Source organism: Octopus bimaculoides, chromosome 1 (genome assembly GCF_001194135.2).
Source record: "Octopus bimaculoides isolate UCB-OBI-ISO-001 chromosome 1, ASM119413v2, whole genome shotgun sequence".
NCBI lineage: Eukaryota > Metazoa > Mollusca > Cephalopoda > Octopoda > Octopodidae > Octopus > Octopus bimaculoides.
In genome coordinates this window covers 172,633,310-172,651,835 of record NC_068981.1, presented here as the reverse complement: position 1 = coordinate 172,651,835, position 18,526 = coordinate 172,633,310, and the positions used below count along the sequence as shown (strand labels likewise).

General features: G+C 33.0%; 1 protein-coding gene across 5 annotated transcripts in view; it reads right to left on the bottom strand.

The window, feature by feature from the left end:
* The window catches only part of LOC106880457 (rap guanine nucleotide exchange factor 1), a 199,609-nt gene that overhangs the window by 112,668 nt on the left and 68,415 nt on the right, over positions 1–18,526 (bottom strand). For 4 of the 5 annotated variants that reach the window (XM_052972647.1, XM_052972635.1, XM_052972641.1 and 1 more), the window contains exon 2: positions 7,758–7,942. In XM_052972647.1, coding sequence (XP_052828607.1) covers positions 7,758–7,942 — 185 coding nt within the window. Of the gene's footprint in view, positions 1–1,010; positions 1,101–7,757; positions 7,943–18,526 lie in introns of those variants that run through there. The other variant, XM_052972666.1, reaches the window with a different exon arrangement.

The following is an 18,526-nucleotide window of genomic DNA, read 5'->3' as shown; positions in this document are numbered from 1 at the left end:
ATATGTGTGTGTGTGTGTGTGTGTGTGTGTGTATGTATGTGTGCGTATATGTTTGTGTGTCTATGTTTGTCCCCCCAACATCACTTGACAACTGATGTTGGGTGTGTTTACGTCCCTGTAACTTAACGGTTCGGCAAAAGAGACCGATAGAATAAGTACTTGGCTTACAAAGAATAAGTCCTGGGGTCAATTTGATTCGACTAAAGGCGGTGCTCTAGCATGGCCGGAGTCAAATGACTGAAACAAGTAAAAAGAGAGTTATTTAATAATAACTGTTTCTTACATAGGTACAAGACCAGAAATTTTGGGGGAATGGGTAAGCTAATTAAATCAACTCCAATACGTAACTGGTACTTTTTTTTATATTAACCTCAGTAATTGACTGGTACTTTATTTTGTTGATTCCTATACTCAATTGGTATTTTATCAACTCCCGTATTTGACTGGTACTTTATTTTACTGATCCTGGAAACATGAAATGCAAAATTGACCTTGGTAGGATTTGAACTCTGAAAATAAAGAGCTGGAACAATTATTGCAGGGCATATTGTCTGACACACTATTGATTCTGCTTAGCCATTACACCCAGCTAAAGTGAAACTGAACTGATCTTCAATGGAATGGAACAAAGATATATGCTTTAAGCTGGGTGTTCTACTAATTGTCTGAGTGTTCATGTATGTGTGTTCATGCATGCATACAAAATGAAATTACATTAAGAAATTTAATACCCATTTAGTTTTAAGATTTGATTGTGTTCCTCGAATTAACACCAAATGTAGTTCACAAGGTGAGATCAATGCTCAGAATTGATGCTGTTTTTTAAAAAATTTTAGTTGCTCAATACTTATGATATTTCTTTATGGTAAAACAGAATAAAGAAACATCAATATTGAAGAAGGATTTCCTTAATTCCAATTGCAGTGTCTTCATATACAGTGACTTACTTCCTTCAAACCATTGCATAATTTCAAGTTAGTAAAAGTAAACTTTACAAAAATATATCTCACTCAATAAGAATCTGTGAATGACAACATTATCCAATAGAAGTGTCATTTTCTTCTTTTTAATTTCTCCATTCTTTCCATTTGCTTCATTAACTGTTTACAAAAAGAAAATATACAGCCTGTATGATGAATAAGGCTTCCAAACTACAATTACTATTAGAAATAGACCGGAGAAAATATTATTTACCATAACCTATTACATCTACTTATTTTTGTTTTATATATATTTCATAATGACCATCACCAAATTGAAATTTTCTCAGTTATTTTATTTTATTAAAAAAATTTGAATTCCTATCATAAAATCATCATTTGAATTAATGCTCACTGCCAGAAGGACCAGAGGAAACTATGAGAGCCTCTAGATGGTTGCTTAGCCTACTAGAAATAGCAGTCAAATCTCCCTCAAACTGAATTGTGTGGTCCTGGGTTCTCTTCATATAAGAAAATGATAGGAGGGTCACTGTAGGAATGGCTTTGCTCATAAGTCAGTTTCCCAAGGCTGCCCTGAGGCTAAACAATGACAACCTTTATCTTCACAAGTTGTTTATGTATGTGTGTGTGGAATATACACAAACTAATAAAAATCAAACCACCAAAGTAAAGTTTTAATAAGGGCAGTTTTTATTTAATGTATAAAGTACAGAAAAATGTTTATATGTTAAGTAGATCAGTAGGAGAAATATGCAAATCAGTAACAAGTGAAATTACTGTTTATTTTCTCAACAGAATCTTTCAAGTCAAGAAGAGAATTATTCAATAATGGTAAGTGTTCATTTTTAATGTTAATAATTATCACATTCAGGAAATTCCGAGGAAGTGGCGATAATATTGAAAGTAGAATCACAGTGTATTTAACAGCTGATAACACTGAAATGATGAAGGAGCCTTTAGGTGGCATTTCAACCTATATACAACAGTAGTTAAATTCTCCTCAAATCACACTTGACAATCTTGAAAAATGGAAGGTAATATGGAAGTATGCAGTTCTAAACAGACTATATGTAAATAAAAGATGGGATGATAATAGCTGAAATGCCTTTGACTGTTGGTCAATAAAATAATACAGATAAGAATGATTGTTTAATAGAAATGTTAAGAAAAAATCCATGTTCTTGACAAATGTGAGTTAACTTACAGGTTTAAATAGAAGACTAAATTAATTTTGACACAATGAAAGTTGTTATACATAGATCTGTTAAAATCATTATGTAGTCTTGATAAATTGATTATACATACATACATATATATATATATATATATATATATATATATATATATATATTATTTATCTATTTAACATAACTTAATTGAAAGTGGAGAAGCAATGCTCATGATCTTTGCAGTTCCACTAAAATTGGTGAGATTAATGTGGTTGATGTTCAATTCGAATTTCTGTAGATTGGCAACCATAGAAAAAATGTGGGTGTGCAGGAAGTTCCAAAGTGCTATAGTAGTGATTTGGTAAATGATTCACAAAAGTGCTTAGTTTTAAGAGGTAAAACACAGTATGAATGGCAAGGGGAGACACGTGACAGGTAGCCTGCACCCAATTGGGGTGAAAGGAGTATAGGTCATTGTAGCAGTGGTAAATGAAGCAGAGAAAAAAAAAAACAGTCTGTAGTTAACAGTTGCGATATATTGATGACTAAATCTTAGTTAATCAGCCAGCTGATTTACACACACTTTCTCTTTCACATGTGTTGAGTGTATATATATATAATTTTATAGCCACTTTCTATGCTGGTATAGGTTAGACACATTGTCACAATCCAGACAATTCTTACTGGCCTCTAAGGCAAGATAGAGGACTACATGTTGATCATACATTTCATGTTTCACTTGGTTTCTATGGCTGGATGCACTTCTTAATACCACACTTTAGAGAATGAACTAGGTGCATTTTATTATAGCACCAACACTTGAGAGATATTGCCATGTCCTCAATGTGACAATAGGGGTCTCTTTGATCTCAGGTTAACATTTACGGTGTACAGGCACCAGCACAAGTAGGGTTGCCTTATACTCTGTGAAGAGACTTAACTACTTGAAGATGTCTTTTGCTCAAAGAAACAAGACCAAGATATTGAATAGAAGAACCAAAGTGAGTGGGTCAAAGGAACCAAAGTATGATGATAGAAACAGGATAATTGGAGCAAAAGGTGGAGAGAAGGTGATGGATAATAATGGAAGTATACAATGCTGAAAGTGTCAATAACAAGTAGCATGGAGGGAGGGAGTGGTGACAGGCAGAGTGCATTGAGTACAAACAGATTCAAAGCAACTGGGCATAAGAGAAATCACATGTAATGTGAAAGAGACTGTGTTGTATCTCTTGCACATTACATATAAGTATGTGATGTACATGGATTATGACAGAAGTTTAAATCACTCAAAGTGAATGGAACTTGTGGAAGGAAGAGACTAAAGAAAACTTAAAATGAAATGGTGAAGACAAATCTAAAGATGCTGTGTCTCACACACACACACACAGACGTGTGTGATTATATATGAGATGACAAAGGACTATGTTAATTGGTGGTTGCGCAATGCTGGAGAAAACCTGACCACTCATGCAAGCAGGGTGAAACATACATGAAAAATGGGGCAATAATTGAAGCTAGGATCAATGTGTGTGTGTGTGTGTGTGTGTGTATGTGTGTTTGCGAGTATCCTGTCAACTATACATCTACTCCCCCTACTCCTGCCCCTCTCTCAGTCACCTCCATTCACGTCTCACTAGCACATCATCTCTCTAACACTCATTGCTCCACATCTCATCTCTCCATATCCATGCTGTTTGCATAACATTTTGAGACCTAACCACATTAATCCCTTACCATCATCTTCATCATTACCTCTCTCTCACTTCTCACCAGATTTATCTATAAAAGACTGCATCAGACTTGTTTGCAACCAATATACTTTACCTTCAACCTTTCTGTACTGCCAGTAATTACTTCATCCCAGGGTCATTTTTGTTGTCACCCATCATGTATGCTTCCCTTTATCTACCTCTACTATTAATCACTAATCTCTTTCCTTGCCTTTACTTTATTGACACAATCCTTCACCCGTCTCTAAAGCCCCTCTGGGTCAAAAGTGAAGGGCCACAACTAGATGGGTGCCTAAAAAACAATTAGTGGAAGTTTGGTACAAGCTATTAGAGACTGGTAAGGAAGCTTACACACACACATAAGAGGCATAGGTGTGGCTGTGTGGTAAGGAGTTTGCTTCCCAACTATATAATTTCATGTCCAGTCATACTGTGTGGCACCTTGCACAAGTGTTATCTACTATAGTCCAGGACTGACAAATGCCTTGTGTATAAATTTGGTAGTTGGAAACTGAAAGAGGCCTATCGAGTGTGTGTGTGTGTGTGTGTGTGTGTGTGTGTGTGTGTGTGTGTGTGTGTGTGTGTGTGTTTGATTTGACATGCATAACAGTTGAAGAATGATTGTCACTGTCATACAAGCAGTATCATTCATTACCAATATTCTGTAAGAACATATCTAATCGTGGGGAAATATTACCTTGCTTGGAAACAGGTTGGTGAGAAAAAGGGCATCCAACCATAGAAAATCTGCCTCAATAAATTGTCTAACCTATGCATGGAAAAGTGAGTGTTAAAATGTTGATGATGATACACGCATTATCACTTTTTTATATCTGTCTTCCATGCAGGCAGGTTGTCATGATTCGAATCAGCTTCTGTTGGGAGCCAACTTAATTTGGTTTTTACAGTTGGAAGCCCATTCTCTCACCAAAATCTTCACAAAATATACTGGGCCCATTTTATTATGGCACTAGTAATACAGAGGTAGTTGTGTACTTGATGAAACAGGGCTAAGAAGACCTTTCAACCTGACATTTTCTCTACTTGGTTGCCAATCGCTCTACATTGTGCACCAGGTGCATTTCATTGTAGCAATGGCAAAGGCTTTTTGTTTAGGTCTCTGTTTATTGGATCCACTCACAAAGCGCTAATTACTCTGAGGGTTATCCATGTTGGCATGGCTTGGCTGGTCTGACAGGATCCATGATTTGGCATGGTTTCTATGCCTGGATGCCTTATCTAATCCCAACCATTTTGCAGAGTGTACTGGGTGCATTTTTTCCTGACACCAGCATTAGTGAGGTCACCAAGTAACTTGCAAGACAAAAGAAAAGAAGCTTTTTCTACTGAGTAGGGCTACAACAGAGGGGTTTTATATCAGGTATTAAGATGCTAGAGGGATATGCACAGATATCTCACAATAGAAGAGATACATAGCTACCCTATATTATATAAGAGTGGGTAGGAGCAACTGGAAAGAAGATAAAGATGTGCAAGCACGCATATATCAACCACTGCCCTGAGATTAAGAAGTTTACTTTCCAACCACAAGGTTTCAGTTTCAGTTTTCTACTATAGCCCACAATTGCGAGTGATTTTTGTAGATGGAGACATAAAGAAGCCTGTTGAATATATCTATATCTATCTACAACTACATTATATACATGTGTGTATGTTTGAGTATATGTGTGTCTCAGCATATATATCAATCATAAAAATAGGCAAGTAGTTTTAATGATGAAAACACATGTAATCTCATTCAAAAAAAAAAACATTCATCGTTATGTCTGTATCACACACTACACAATAAATGCTTTGAAAACATTTCACAAAAAGAAAAATTGTGTATACCAGATATCAAATTAAACATTGTTTTCTATCCATCATAATTCTATACATACTTAATGAAAACTAACAAATTCTTTATCTATTAAATTTTATATCATTGCTAGATATGTTTAATTCAAGCTAATGTTCTTAGCAGTCTTGTTATTGATTTAAGAACCAGTGTAATTCACGTCCATAAACTCTGGCAGTCAGAATTAATTATATATTCCATTGTATTTTGGAGGAATGTTTATAGGATAAATCTAAACTTAATAATAACACTTTGAATTTTATTTTTCCATATTAATTTGTCGTGGAGAAACACAAAAAATTAAAATAGTAGGGTCTTGTGCAAATTATACAACCAAATCAATATTAGTTTGCAAATCAATGTCCGTATTCAAAAGTATAATGGTAAACAGATTCCATTAAAAACAAAAAAAAAAGAACTAATCTTTCGCAGTTGAAATATTTAAAGTGAAGAAAGAAATTAAGAAAATAAAATAGATGTAGATAACATTAACTTAGGCTTAATCAACTGGTAGTTGTGCAATATTGGAAGTGTGTAGGATGAAATCCCCTGCAAAAAAAACCCTACTTGAAAAATAGTCATGGTCAATGATATGAAAGCCATACAACTGTAAAATAAGACCTCAGTAACAAGTATTTGTTGACCCAACGCATGCTAGCATGGGTTGAACTGGGTGTCACGGTCAGAGTTGCTTCCCTTTGGAAGCTGCTATTCTGAAAGCGTTCATTTGGCGTTATTTGGCCTGGATGCCCTTTCCTATACCAACCACTTTACAGTGTGTACTGGGTGCATTTTCTTGTGGTACCAACACAAAGTTTGAACAGACCTTGGAGAAATGGGACAAGAGAGACCTCATCACTTTACTCTTTCTCTGCTCACCAAATATATATATGTATATATATTGAGCATTGCATATGGACATTTTTCTTCCTTATGGACAGATAGCTACGATTTTACTTAGCTTGTCATCTCCCTTGTGAGGCCCAGCGTCTGAAGATCCTTTCTCACCACTTTTTCCCACGTCTATGTGTGCATACACATGTATGTGTGTGTAATTCCACTAGTATGTATACTGCTCCTCACTTTTTTTTTATTACACATTATAAGCATAACTGTGTAGTTAAGACGTTTGCTTGATAACCATATGCTTTCAGGTTTAGTTCTATTGTATGGTATCTTGTACTATGGCTATGGGCTGGCCAAAGCCTTGTGCATGAATTTGGCAAACAGAAACTAACACAAATATATACATGTATGTACACATGAGTGTGTATTGGATTTACATCTCTTTGCTTTGACATCATGTGCCAATTGCAAACAAACACCACTCTTGTACAAGCAGTGTTATTTGTTTGTAATCTTCTTTGGTCACTGTCTTATTTTTGTTCAGAGGACTAACAAAATCTTTACCTTGCATGGAAACAGATTGGCAAAGAAATAACATTTAAGTGAAGAAAGTTTACTTCAATGGTTTTGTCTAACCCATGCAAGCATGGAAAAGTAGGTGTTAAAATGATGTTGAGGATAATATTCATCAATTTATCTTTATAGAATTTAATTTAAATCAGTAGCATTATTTCTTGCTTAAATCGATTATAGAGTGCGTTTTGTTAGAAATTATCTATGACAGTTGACGATGGAAGGTACGATAAAATATTACAAAACATTTATAAGGTAGCTAAATCATAAATTACTTGGATTTTTTTTTTTCTATAGAGAATAATTTCAACAACACAAAGAGCAAAAGCAATCTAACTTCAGTGAATATCAATAGTATGGCATGAGCTAGTTATTCAGATTATAGTTTTCATGCACCATTAGGACAATTGTATAAATTATTTTAAATCTGCAAGTTTATCACAGAATTTTAAAATTCAACATATTTCATTAAATACCTTGTACATGACAGCATAGCTCATTGAATTTTAATAGATACACAACATATCAATTATATTCCTTAAATTATCTGTAAGCAAATCTTAAAAAAATAACTTGGAAACATCATTATCCTGTAATCTAAAATAGTTTATAAATAAGTTTTAAAGTATCAACTTACATCAATAGTAATATCTTTATCATGTTTGTCAGTTTTGGATCCTTCATTGAGACTGTGTGTTCTGTTGAGGCTCTTGCTTTTGGACTTTGGTGATTGACTAGGAGCAGATGGTCTTCGTTTTATCATTGCCTTAATATCATCTCGGAATGATGGTTTCTTTTTTATTTTAGAACCACTGGATTTTTCTAGAATAAAAAATTCATTACATTAGACATTCATTTTGAAATTCTGCAAAATAATGTTTATTAATTCTATATTCATATCTTTAAAACGATTGAAGAATATACATTTTCAAATAAAATGGGAAAATCTGTAAATACAACCAAATGCGTGTATGTGTACATACACACACACACACACATATATATATATATATATATATATACACACACACATACATACATACACACACACACATTTATATATATATATATACACACACACACAAAGTATTTATACTCTACAAAGAAAATAAAAATATATTCGCTTGCTTAAAATTATAAAAATAAATTTGCTATACAATGATTGACTAAGAAACTACAAATTTAATTTATTTGTACTTTAATTTTAAGGGGGGAAAATACTGAATAAACCAATTAAGAAAGACGTCAATTTTAGAAATCAAGCGAATGACAGGGGAGATAACTTTTGCAGACATTATCTCGGCTGTTAACATTTAACTTATAACGTTAAAGGGAACGAATCCTGGCCTAACATAACAAAGTAGAGTGCTCTTGCTGTAATTGTTGGTAATAAAATAGGGCAAAAATTTGGAGGAAAAATCACATCTATTAAAAATAACCTGATTATATATATATATATATATGTGTATATAAATAAATTCAGATGAGTGGTACAACAAGGCACCAATATTTACTGGAAATATATATATATATATATACCAAACGAAGATACTTGAATCTAGCCATTTAAGAATACACAGAACCTGTTGCATTAATTTTCCCCTTATTGTCAAAATTTTTTTTTTGATACTTTATAGCAAACAAAATAAAAGAAAAAATCAATGTAGAAGTTTATGTGAGTTCTTAAATACACATGTTTTTTTTGGATGAGCTAGATGAATATGTCACATACAATTAAAGTGGTAAATTCAAGCTCAATAATATAATCTTGGATTATAAAGGGAAACTAATTTTTCAGTTTCCTGTTACGAACTGTTGTGGAAGTTATTCTGAAACAGCAATGTGCACCACACAGGTAGCTGTATTATGCATGATATGGCATTTGAGCAGATAGCGGGATAATATGAGAGACAAAAACGAGGAACAAAGGACGAGCGATATTCCACAAGCACACACACATATCCCGTATTCGTTTTCGTGGCGAGAAATTCCATGTGTAAATTCGTGGAGAAGTCATTAACTGAAATGATTATTTTTATCATAATTGTTGTTTTCAGTCTCATGATATAATCTAGTTGAAATGTGTCTCCAAATCTAATAAGACGCACTAAAAACTAAGATTAAGTCAGGTTGAAGTATTATGTATAGAAATAGCCTAACGCTTGTATGTTTATTTTAGGATAAGACTGATATCAGTGCAATGGGTTCAACACGGTAGCACAGTTGCGTATAGCCACCATATACTACTGCCTGAATGGCTGAAATCACTCCCCCACGATCTGTGTGTCGAGTAAATTGACATTTTAAATTATTCTTTATTGCTATTATTGTTATTAACGACTTTTTAATTATTCTATTGCTCTTTAATGTTGTGTGTGCGTGTATGTATGTTACATATCCTTATCAATATTAATACTCATTGTTAGTCGCTTGATCATGCTAAAAATGTCACACATGGAATTACTCAATATACAGATATACATAGAAGAAAACAATTTCAACATAAAATTCCTAAGCTAAACTATTATGTAAATCCAGATCGCAGTCAGGCAACCAACATTTGAACTCAATTTCTGTAATTCAAGTATGAACATGTAGTGGAAACTGTAAAATCCCGTATCCGCTTTCCATTATCAGGAGGGTAATACAATATTATTGCTATTGATAGTTGATTAGTATTGATAATGTATATTTATTGCAAATATACGAATGAGAAAATTTGTGTTATTTAATTTTATTTTTGGATGTAAGTATTAATTTTATAATTATTTGTTTTATAAGTGAAGTTAAATTTAAATAAAATCAAAGTAGAAGTAATTATGATTGTATCCATGTAACATTACGTGATGTTACCTATAGTGGCAAAGTATATTCCAAACATCACCCGTCACGACGAGTAACTCTAGGAGCATAACATTTAAGCATTTAGGTAACTTCCTATTTACTGAAAATAATTTGATACTCTCTTTAAGTCGTAGATTTATCAAACAGAACAAGATTTATCTATATGTTATTTTTATGTTTTAAATATATCGCTGTCATTGTTTCAAGATACTTCAGTCGAAAACATAATATAATAAGTAATTCGCATTAATAATCAAATTCTGTTGCCTTTGTATTCAAAACGTGATACCATCTCCAAGGGAGATAACTAATACGGAGCGTAAATTATCTTTTCATTTCCTATTCGTCTTTTACTTGTTTCAGTTATTAGACTGCGACCATGCTGGGGCACCGCCTTGAAGAATTTTTAGTAGAATGAATCAACTCCAGTACTTGTTTTTTAAGCTTAGTACTTATTCTATCGGTCTTTTTTGCCGAATCGTGAGGTTACGGGGACATAAACACACCGACACCAGTTGTCAAGCGGTGGAGGGGTGTGTATGCACAAACACACATATGCGATATGCTTCGTTCAGTCTCCATCTACCAAATCCACTCACAAGGCTTTGGTAGGCCTGCAGCTATAGTAGAAGACACTTGCCCAATGTGCCACACAGTGGGACTGAACCTGGAACCTTGTGGTTAGGAGGCAAACATCTTACCATACAGCCATGCCTGCGCCTATATGCACAACAAACACCAGTTTGAGGCACTGAAGAAAAGCAGGCTCACGAATGGGCATTATTCTATCTCAATTTGATGCTTATGTCTCAACTTTTTTTCTTGATTCAAATGATTTGCTATTTGAAGAGAAAGCAATAAAAATTAATCTCACAGTAATAGTAGTTTCGCATTTTGACACAAAGCCAGTAATTTCGGAGGAGGAATAAGTCAATTACATTGACCCCAGTGCTCAACTGGTACTGATTTTATCGACCCTAAAAGGATGAAAAGTAAAGTCAACCTTGGAGGAATTTGAACTCAGAATGTAAAGATGGATGAAATGCCATAAAACATTTGGCCTGTCATGCTAACAATTCTGCCAGCTCGCCACCTTAAATTTCAGTAATATTGGTTTCAAATTTTGGCACAAGGCCAGCAAATTTGGGGAGGGGGTAAGTCGATTGACTCCAGCACTTATTGTTAAGTCTGGTACTTATTCTATCAATCTCTTTAGCAATACTGCTAAGTTACAGAGATGTAAACAAACCAACACTAGTCATAAAACAGTAACGAGTGACAAACCCATTTGCACATATATATGTGTGTGTATATATATATATATATATATATATATATATACCATAGTCTCTGTCTACCAAGTTCATTTACAAGGCATTGGTGACCTGGGCCTATAGCAGAAGACATGCTTAAGGTGTAGTACAGTAGAGTTGAACCTGAAATCAAGTGGTTGCAAACCAAGCTTCTAAATCACACAGCCATGCCTGCACCTATAATCCAAGGTTCTAATTAATATTGGAAACGACTATACCTATATTTGACTTTGTACAAGAAGGTAAACAACCCAAGCAGTTGCAGATTTTTATTTACAAAAACCTATTTCTCACTTTTATTTTAAGAAACAGAATATTTTACTCTTCTCCGATATTATTCATTAGGGAAACTATTGTTTCCCTAATGAATAATATCTATGGTAATTTCCTCCACTAAAAATGATAAGCGTGCACACACAGACATATATACCATCCAACCCATGCCAGAATGGAAAGCAGATGCAAATTATGATGATGATATATAGCACATACTTACAAACAAGACATAATATCATAAAGGAAAAGTATAGACTGTTTAAATCATCTACTTTATTACTATAACTTATCTTATTGACTTGAGGAAGATTATAGTCAAGTTTGAATCTTAGAAACTAAATATTTTAAAGCATTTACTTCAGCACTGTACTGTTTAAGCAATCTAAAACTTTCTAAATTATCAGTCAACAAGGGAGCTTCAACATGATTGGTCAAATACTCTGGAAGCAGCAAGTTAAATTTCCCTTATTACACTCTACAATATGTGAGAGAGAGAGAGAAATGGTCATGGCTTGAATGCCTCTAACCACAGATCTGTCAGGTTGTTTTATTGGTTTGGCTGGAGGAAGAGGCTATGCACATGACTTGAATACATTACTTACTTCACTCAGTTACCCCAGTTCCATAGAAAAGGAGGAGTAATTTCTTTGACCAATATTGAAAACAATGTTTAAAATTTCTAAAAAAAAAAATTTAATACATAATGCTCAAATTTTCTAAGCTTTCTACATCTATAGTGTTTGTCTATTGAAAAAGTATGGCTAACTGGATTTAGATGTTATTCCCCATTTGCAGTTGATTGGTTTGTAGAACAAACAACCTCCAACTATGAAACAAGTATTATGGAATTATCAAAATTTATAAAACTCCAGTAATGCTAGTACAAAGTAAAAAAGTAAGTAATAAAATGCTTTAAAGATAGCCTTCATAAAATATAAAAAAGAAACAAACATTTAGTGAAGTTCCTATGTCACAGGGAGAAAAGTAATCTGATGTTTCGGGCAAAACACTTCATGAGAGAAAAATGTTTTTAAGGTAGTACTGAAAATATATACTTTAGTTATCTTTCTTCCTCCTTACCCTCCACTCCTAAGTAAAAAGATAGTTAGCTAATAAGCCAGTGTCCTGAGTGAGTGTTGCCCTGCTTCACTTTTCACTTTTGTCACTCAAGCCACTGAGCTACCAAGTCTTTCATCTTATCTTCCTCCTTATCTCTTCTCCTAACACACATATTCTCAATGCTAGGGTTGTCTCAAAGTGCTAAGATTCTCTTCCGATGACATGAACTTATTGAAATTTACAAACTAAGAGAGAATGTTGCCATATGTATGCTTTTTAGTTGATAATGGTTGATTTCTTTGTCAGTCTTTGAACTCTTATGTATTCAAGCAATTTATCAAATATGAAATAGTCATCAAGCATTATCTACTCATTAACTTTAAAGTTTGATTTTTATCAAACTAATTCTTTTTGTTAACTATATAATATGTGTGTACATTCATGTATGTGAATAATAAAATTTCAAACATATAACTTTGATACTCATATAGAGATAACTGTTGACATGTCAATCAGATACTGCAGCCTGGGTAGATAAGTACATATAATTTTAGAGCCACCATTCATCAGAAAGTGATATATAGAGTACAGATAGGCTGGTGATTGTGTTCACAGCACATATACAGTACTATAAAGTTGTCCCCTGCAGTATTGAGTTCAACTTCTCAGTAAGTGTGAAGAAGTCGTTCCAGTAATCATCCTCAGACTAGAATTCTCTAATCATTAGTTCAGTAGAGTGAACATCTTTTTACAGACTGCATGCAGAGACTAGTGTAAAACATCTCTTTTCATGTTAAGCTCATGGTGCACAGATATTCCTCATATTTGATCATGATAGACACTATCCATCTTACCAGAGTCATCAGTTTCTAATATTTTGATGACCTAAAAATAGACAATTTCTAAAGATGCTTTACAAAGTAAACCCTTGTAAATATTTTAGCTACATAGCCAAAATGGAAAAAAATCATTAGATGCAATGCTCTAAACTGATAAACTTTTTCATTCTATTTAGTGCCCAAGTTTCAGAAATTTAGGAAAATTAATATGCAGAAAGATTTTCATTTGTTTTTAATTGGTGGAAGAAACAGATCAGACAGTTAACACATTTGGGAAACATTAATTAAATCATAAATATTTACAAATATATATCCTTTGCAAATAACCCCTTAAAAATTTATCAAGTCATGAAAGGCAGCTGAATAAGGAATTAAAAAAATTTGTAAATTAATTCATCATTTTCTTTAAAAAAGATCTCTAGTTCATACATTATGTAATTGTGTGTGTGTGTGTGTGCCTAGTAAATATTTACAACATGCATGCTTTGCTTGAAAAAGCACCAAGACACAAGTATTGAAGTTTTATTTTTCTATAAAAAATCTGCTGCTTTCAAAAGATGTATAGAATAACTTGAAAATAAGTAAGGATTGGTGGCAGGAAGGGCATCTGGCTATGCCTGTGTGTTGAGTTGTTTCCTTTAAGTTAAAAGACAACTTAGCAATTTGATAAGTAGAGGTTGATAAAATAAGTACTGGGCTTAATATGATACCAAAACCTAAACTTGGAGGTGGTACTTAGGATACCTGCAGTCCAATGACTGTGTGTGTGTGAGAGGGAGGGGGAGGGGAGAGAAAGAGAGGGAGAGAGAGAAACTAAATATGTCAGTGTTTAAATATTATTTTTAACTATTAAGAATTACTGCCCTTAGCTTTCTTATTTGAAAAGCTGGAGCTATTTTCTTCCATTCTGCACATGACTGTTTATTTTATAAAAAAAATTTAACAATGGTAATTAAAGTATCTAAATCTTTTGGACAGTTTAAAAGTTAAACTTTGTTGTTACACACACACAAGCTGTCATAACATAAGCCTCATTCCTTTAGAAAAAAATATATTCAGAGAAAAACAAAAATATTAAAAATAGCTGAATCTTCTGCTGTACGTATAGTCATAACATTAATAGTCTTATAGAAACAACAGGAGGGTAGCATGTGTGGGTGTACAAGATTGTGTCAAAAAGGAACAGGCAGTAATTCAACACTCTGTGAAGAGTGCAACCAGTGGGTGTACAAAAGAATATAGTGATGTTCATGGTTAATATTTTTGACAGTGAGACCACCATCAGAGATTATGAGTTACTCTGTACAATCTCTAGATATAAGATTTGTTATGTTATAACAACTGAATGAAGCTTAGTTTAACATAGCTATTTCAGAATCAAATCTCTCAAGTGTTGCTTGCAACACTTCAGGTGTCTGAACATGAACTGCTTAAAAAAAGAAGTGGGACAAAATAAAAAATATCATTTAAGCATCTTAATCTACAGAAAACGTAAAAACAAGTAGAAGGCCCCTGATTGCATAATGTTATTTCATATGTTTCTGACAAATGAAGACAATATGACAGAAAAAGAAATAATACAATTATGACTAAATATAGCAGTAAAAGACAACCAGTTAATCCTGTTAAAAAGTAGGTTTATTTCAGGGAAGTATAAAGGTAAAAATAGTCATAAAGCAGTATTAGTTAAGGTAGAAATATCATTTCACCACAAAGTATCTGTGAGTAATAACAATCTATAAAACAGAAAATGTTGAAACATTACTTTCTGCCATCTTAGATATATCAGGAATATTATTGAGGGAATAATCAAATACTTAAATTTTGAATTTAATATTAAGTCTCATAATTCAACAGTATAAATTTTTCATATTAAATATTTCTGAGCAGAAAAATAAACTTAGTACTTGTGACACTCTGATGTTACTGGTCTCACTGCACTGAATGGACTCAGTGTTTGAGTCACAGGAAACTTAGCTCCATTATGGGTTTATTGATGATATTTCAATAATGTTTCACCAACTTTTACTTATTTATTCATTTATATACAACATAACATCTCTTGTTTTTTTTTTTTCTTTTTCATAATAGCAAACTCAGAAGGAAATATCTTTGACTGTACTTTCTAACTCAATTATGTATTCTTACTGTTATAGAGAGAAAAATAGTTTCATAGCTACTACTTACTTTTATCTAAAATATAATGCTTTGTACATATACAGCATGCATGTGCAAACACACCTACACCTAATTAAGAAATTTAGATAATTGAAGCAGCTTCTTTTGTGTTGAAGAAAAAAAGAAAAGAGAAATGACTAATGGATAGTTCTTAGTCTTGAACACAGGGATTGATGTCAGAAAGGACATCTAATTGTAAAATCTTGCAACTAGAAATTACATACCAAAATAGGAACAAGATAAGAGGTAAATCACAAAAAAGAAAATATACTTAAGAGAAAAAGGTACAAAAAAATATTGCTAATTAAATGTATTTAGTTTAGAAAAAATTCTCCACATTATCAAAGTACTTTTTTTTATACTTTAATTTTTATTTATATATTTATTTTGAAGAAGCTGTTTATATCAACTAGTCTGGTTTGCTTCTCATCGCTTTTCCCCAGTCTATTCTATGCATAACTTCTGCTAGTTCCCCTTTTCTGGTAATTACCATGCTCCTCTACTGTCTATATTGATATTAATATTTTTATTATTATCTGTTTTTTCTAAAGATTACTAATGTATTTTGGTAAACTGTGTTTACATAGTACTCTACCCTTACAGCTTACTATGAAATAGAGTAGCTGAAATAAAAACTGCAGGGTGCTGATATAACTCCATATATGAAAGCACTCATTTTCCTGAGAATAAATGTGCAATAATGACTTTTTTAATAGACATAGGTTAATTTTGTAGGGTGGAGTGTATAGTTGAGGAATCAACACTAATATATAACTGGACTTATAAAGATATTTGAGAGATGAAGAATAAGAAAGGCCTAGTATGAAGAAGGCAGCTTAAAAGGAATATGGCATAATTTTCAGAAACATTTCAAATGGTCTGCCACCTTCACAGCATACAAATCTATAAAAGAAGTAGTAGCAGTCATTATCATCATTGAACATTTGCTTTTAATGTTGGCATATTAGTTAGCACTGACAGATGAGTCTTCAACAAAATCCATGTTATAAAGGAGCTTCAGAATATATACACACATACATATATCATATATCCCTGGCATTGAGAATGGTTTTTTCCAACAATAAGTCTCAAAAATTTAGCATGTCCTGGAGGATGAATTTTACATTTTTCATAAGCCAATTATATTCTCCAAAAGATAGTTATCTATACTAAACTTTTTGTTTATATACTGTAAAGAGGAGGTGGTGTTGCAAACAGGATCTATATATCAGTAAACTATTCATAAAGCATCTAAGTATAACTGAAAGAGCTGAAACCTTATTTTATGTTGTTGTTTTTTTTTAACTTTTGAGATAAAATTGGTGTGCATTTTCAAAAAAATTAAAGACATTAAGGCATGCAAGAAATGTATTTATCATTCCATTTGTAATTGGTCCACCTGAAGCAATTGGTTCTGTAAAGCTATCAATAGTTCTTTATGGTCAGAATATTCTCACACTCAATATTTGCATGCTTGTTTTCAAAGATGCATTTATTTTCTTATATAAGAAAGGCACACTTGTATCTTTAAAACTATGAATAACAAGGATAATCAAAGAAGGATAGTGCATCTTCTCTGAAGTGGATATCATTCTGGAAAGAGGATTACCAATTATTTTCAGATGTAGGCATATCAGTGTGGTTAAGAAGTTCACTTCACAACTATATGATCTTGGGTTTGACCCAATAGCATGGCACTTTGGTCAAGTGTCTTTTACTATAGGCTAATGAATGCCTTGTAAGTGAAACTGGTTGATGGAAATTGGCTGGAAGTAGTATTAGTAGATGGGGACTGAATATGTGTGTGTGTGTAAGTGTGAAGTTGTTTGTTAAATCAAGTCTACATGTGGTAAGCATGCCATCTCAAATATGTTGGAAATATTCTTGTGTAGACATTTGTATTTTGTACAGGATTTGTCTCCAGAGATGGAAACTAGTTTTTGAGATATAGTCCTTACTAAGAAGAAGATGCATAGTTTCCACGAATGGTTGTGAGAGTCTAATATACCAAGAACTTGTGTGAAGTGGCATGTTCAAGTAGTATATTATTTGTGAGTAGAAGAGATATGTTGTGATGAATTTGTCTGCTTGAGATGTTTTGTTACTGTTAAATGTTTGCGAGGTACTTATGTCTTTGTGAGAGAGATTGGGGTAACATGAATTAAAACCAAGGAGGCATTAAGAATGTAATCATCTGAGCATGAGTGCAACGTAGTGTACACAATTTGAGATAACTGTGAATAAGTACAATAGAGAAAGGCAAATATTAACAGGGTACTAAAAACTCAGAGTACCTCAGAGTAATGTGGAAGGGCTGCAATGGGGGTAATCTGATGGTTAGATTCAAGAAGTGCATGCAACCAAGAACAGTTTTAACTGAGAAGTCTTCTTTTAGATATGTTCAAAGACTTTAGTCTCCTCAGGGGCAACACTTTGCTTTTACTAAACCTTGTAGTAGCAAATGGCTATAGGTAATGTAGCAACAAACAGTAGATCTCCAGGTGGCCTTATTGCAAAGGAGTCATTGACTTAAAGTGATTATGAACATCTCCCTAACTTTCAAAATAAAATCAGGTGTTAAAATTTAAGAACACTAAGGCTGGTAGTTGTTAAGTTTGAAAAGATGTTTATAAATCTCGAGATATGTGTCAATAGAAAGAGCAAAATTAAAGAGTTAGAGAAGGACATGGACCTGTTGTTTCAGAGTAATGATGTTTATTTGGTCCATTTGTATTTTAAAGATTTGTTGCATTTGGTTTTTGTGAACATAGGTAGTAGAGAAGATAGGTTAAGCAAAGGAAGTCTAGCTGCAATATGGTGCATATTTGTGTGTGTATATCTATATATCTATATATCTATATATATATATATATATATATATATATATATATATATAT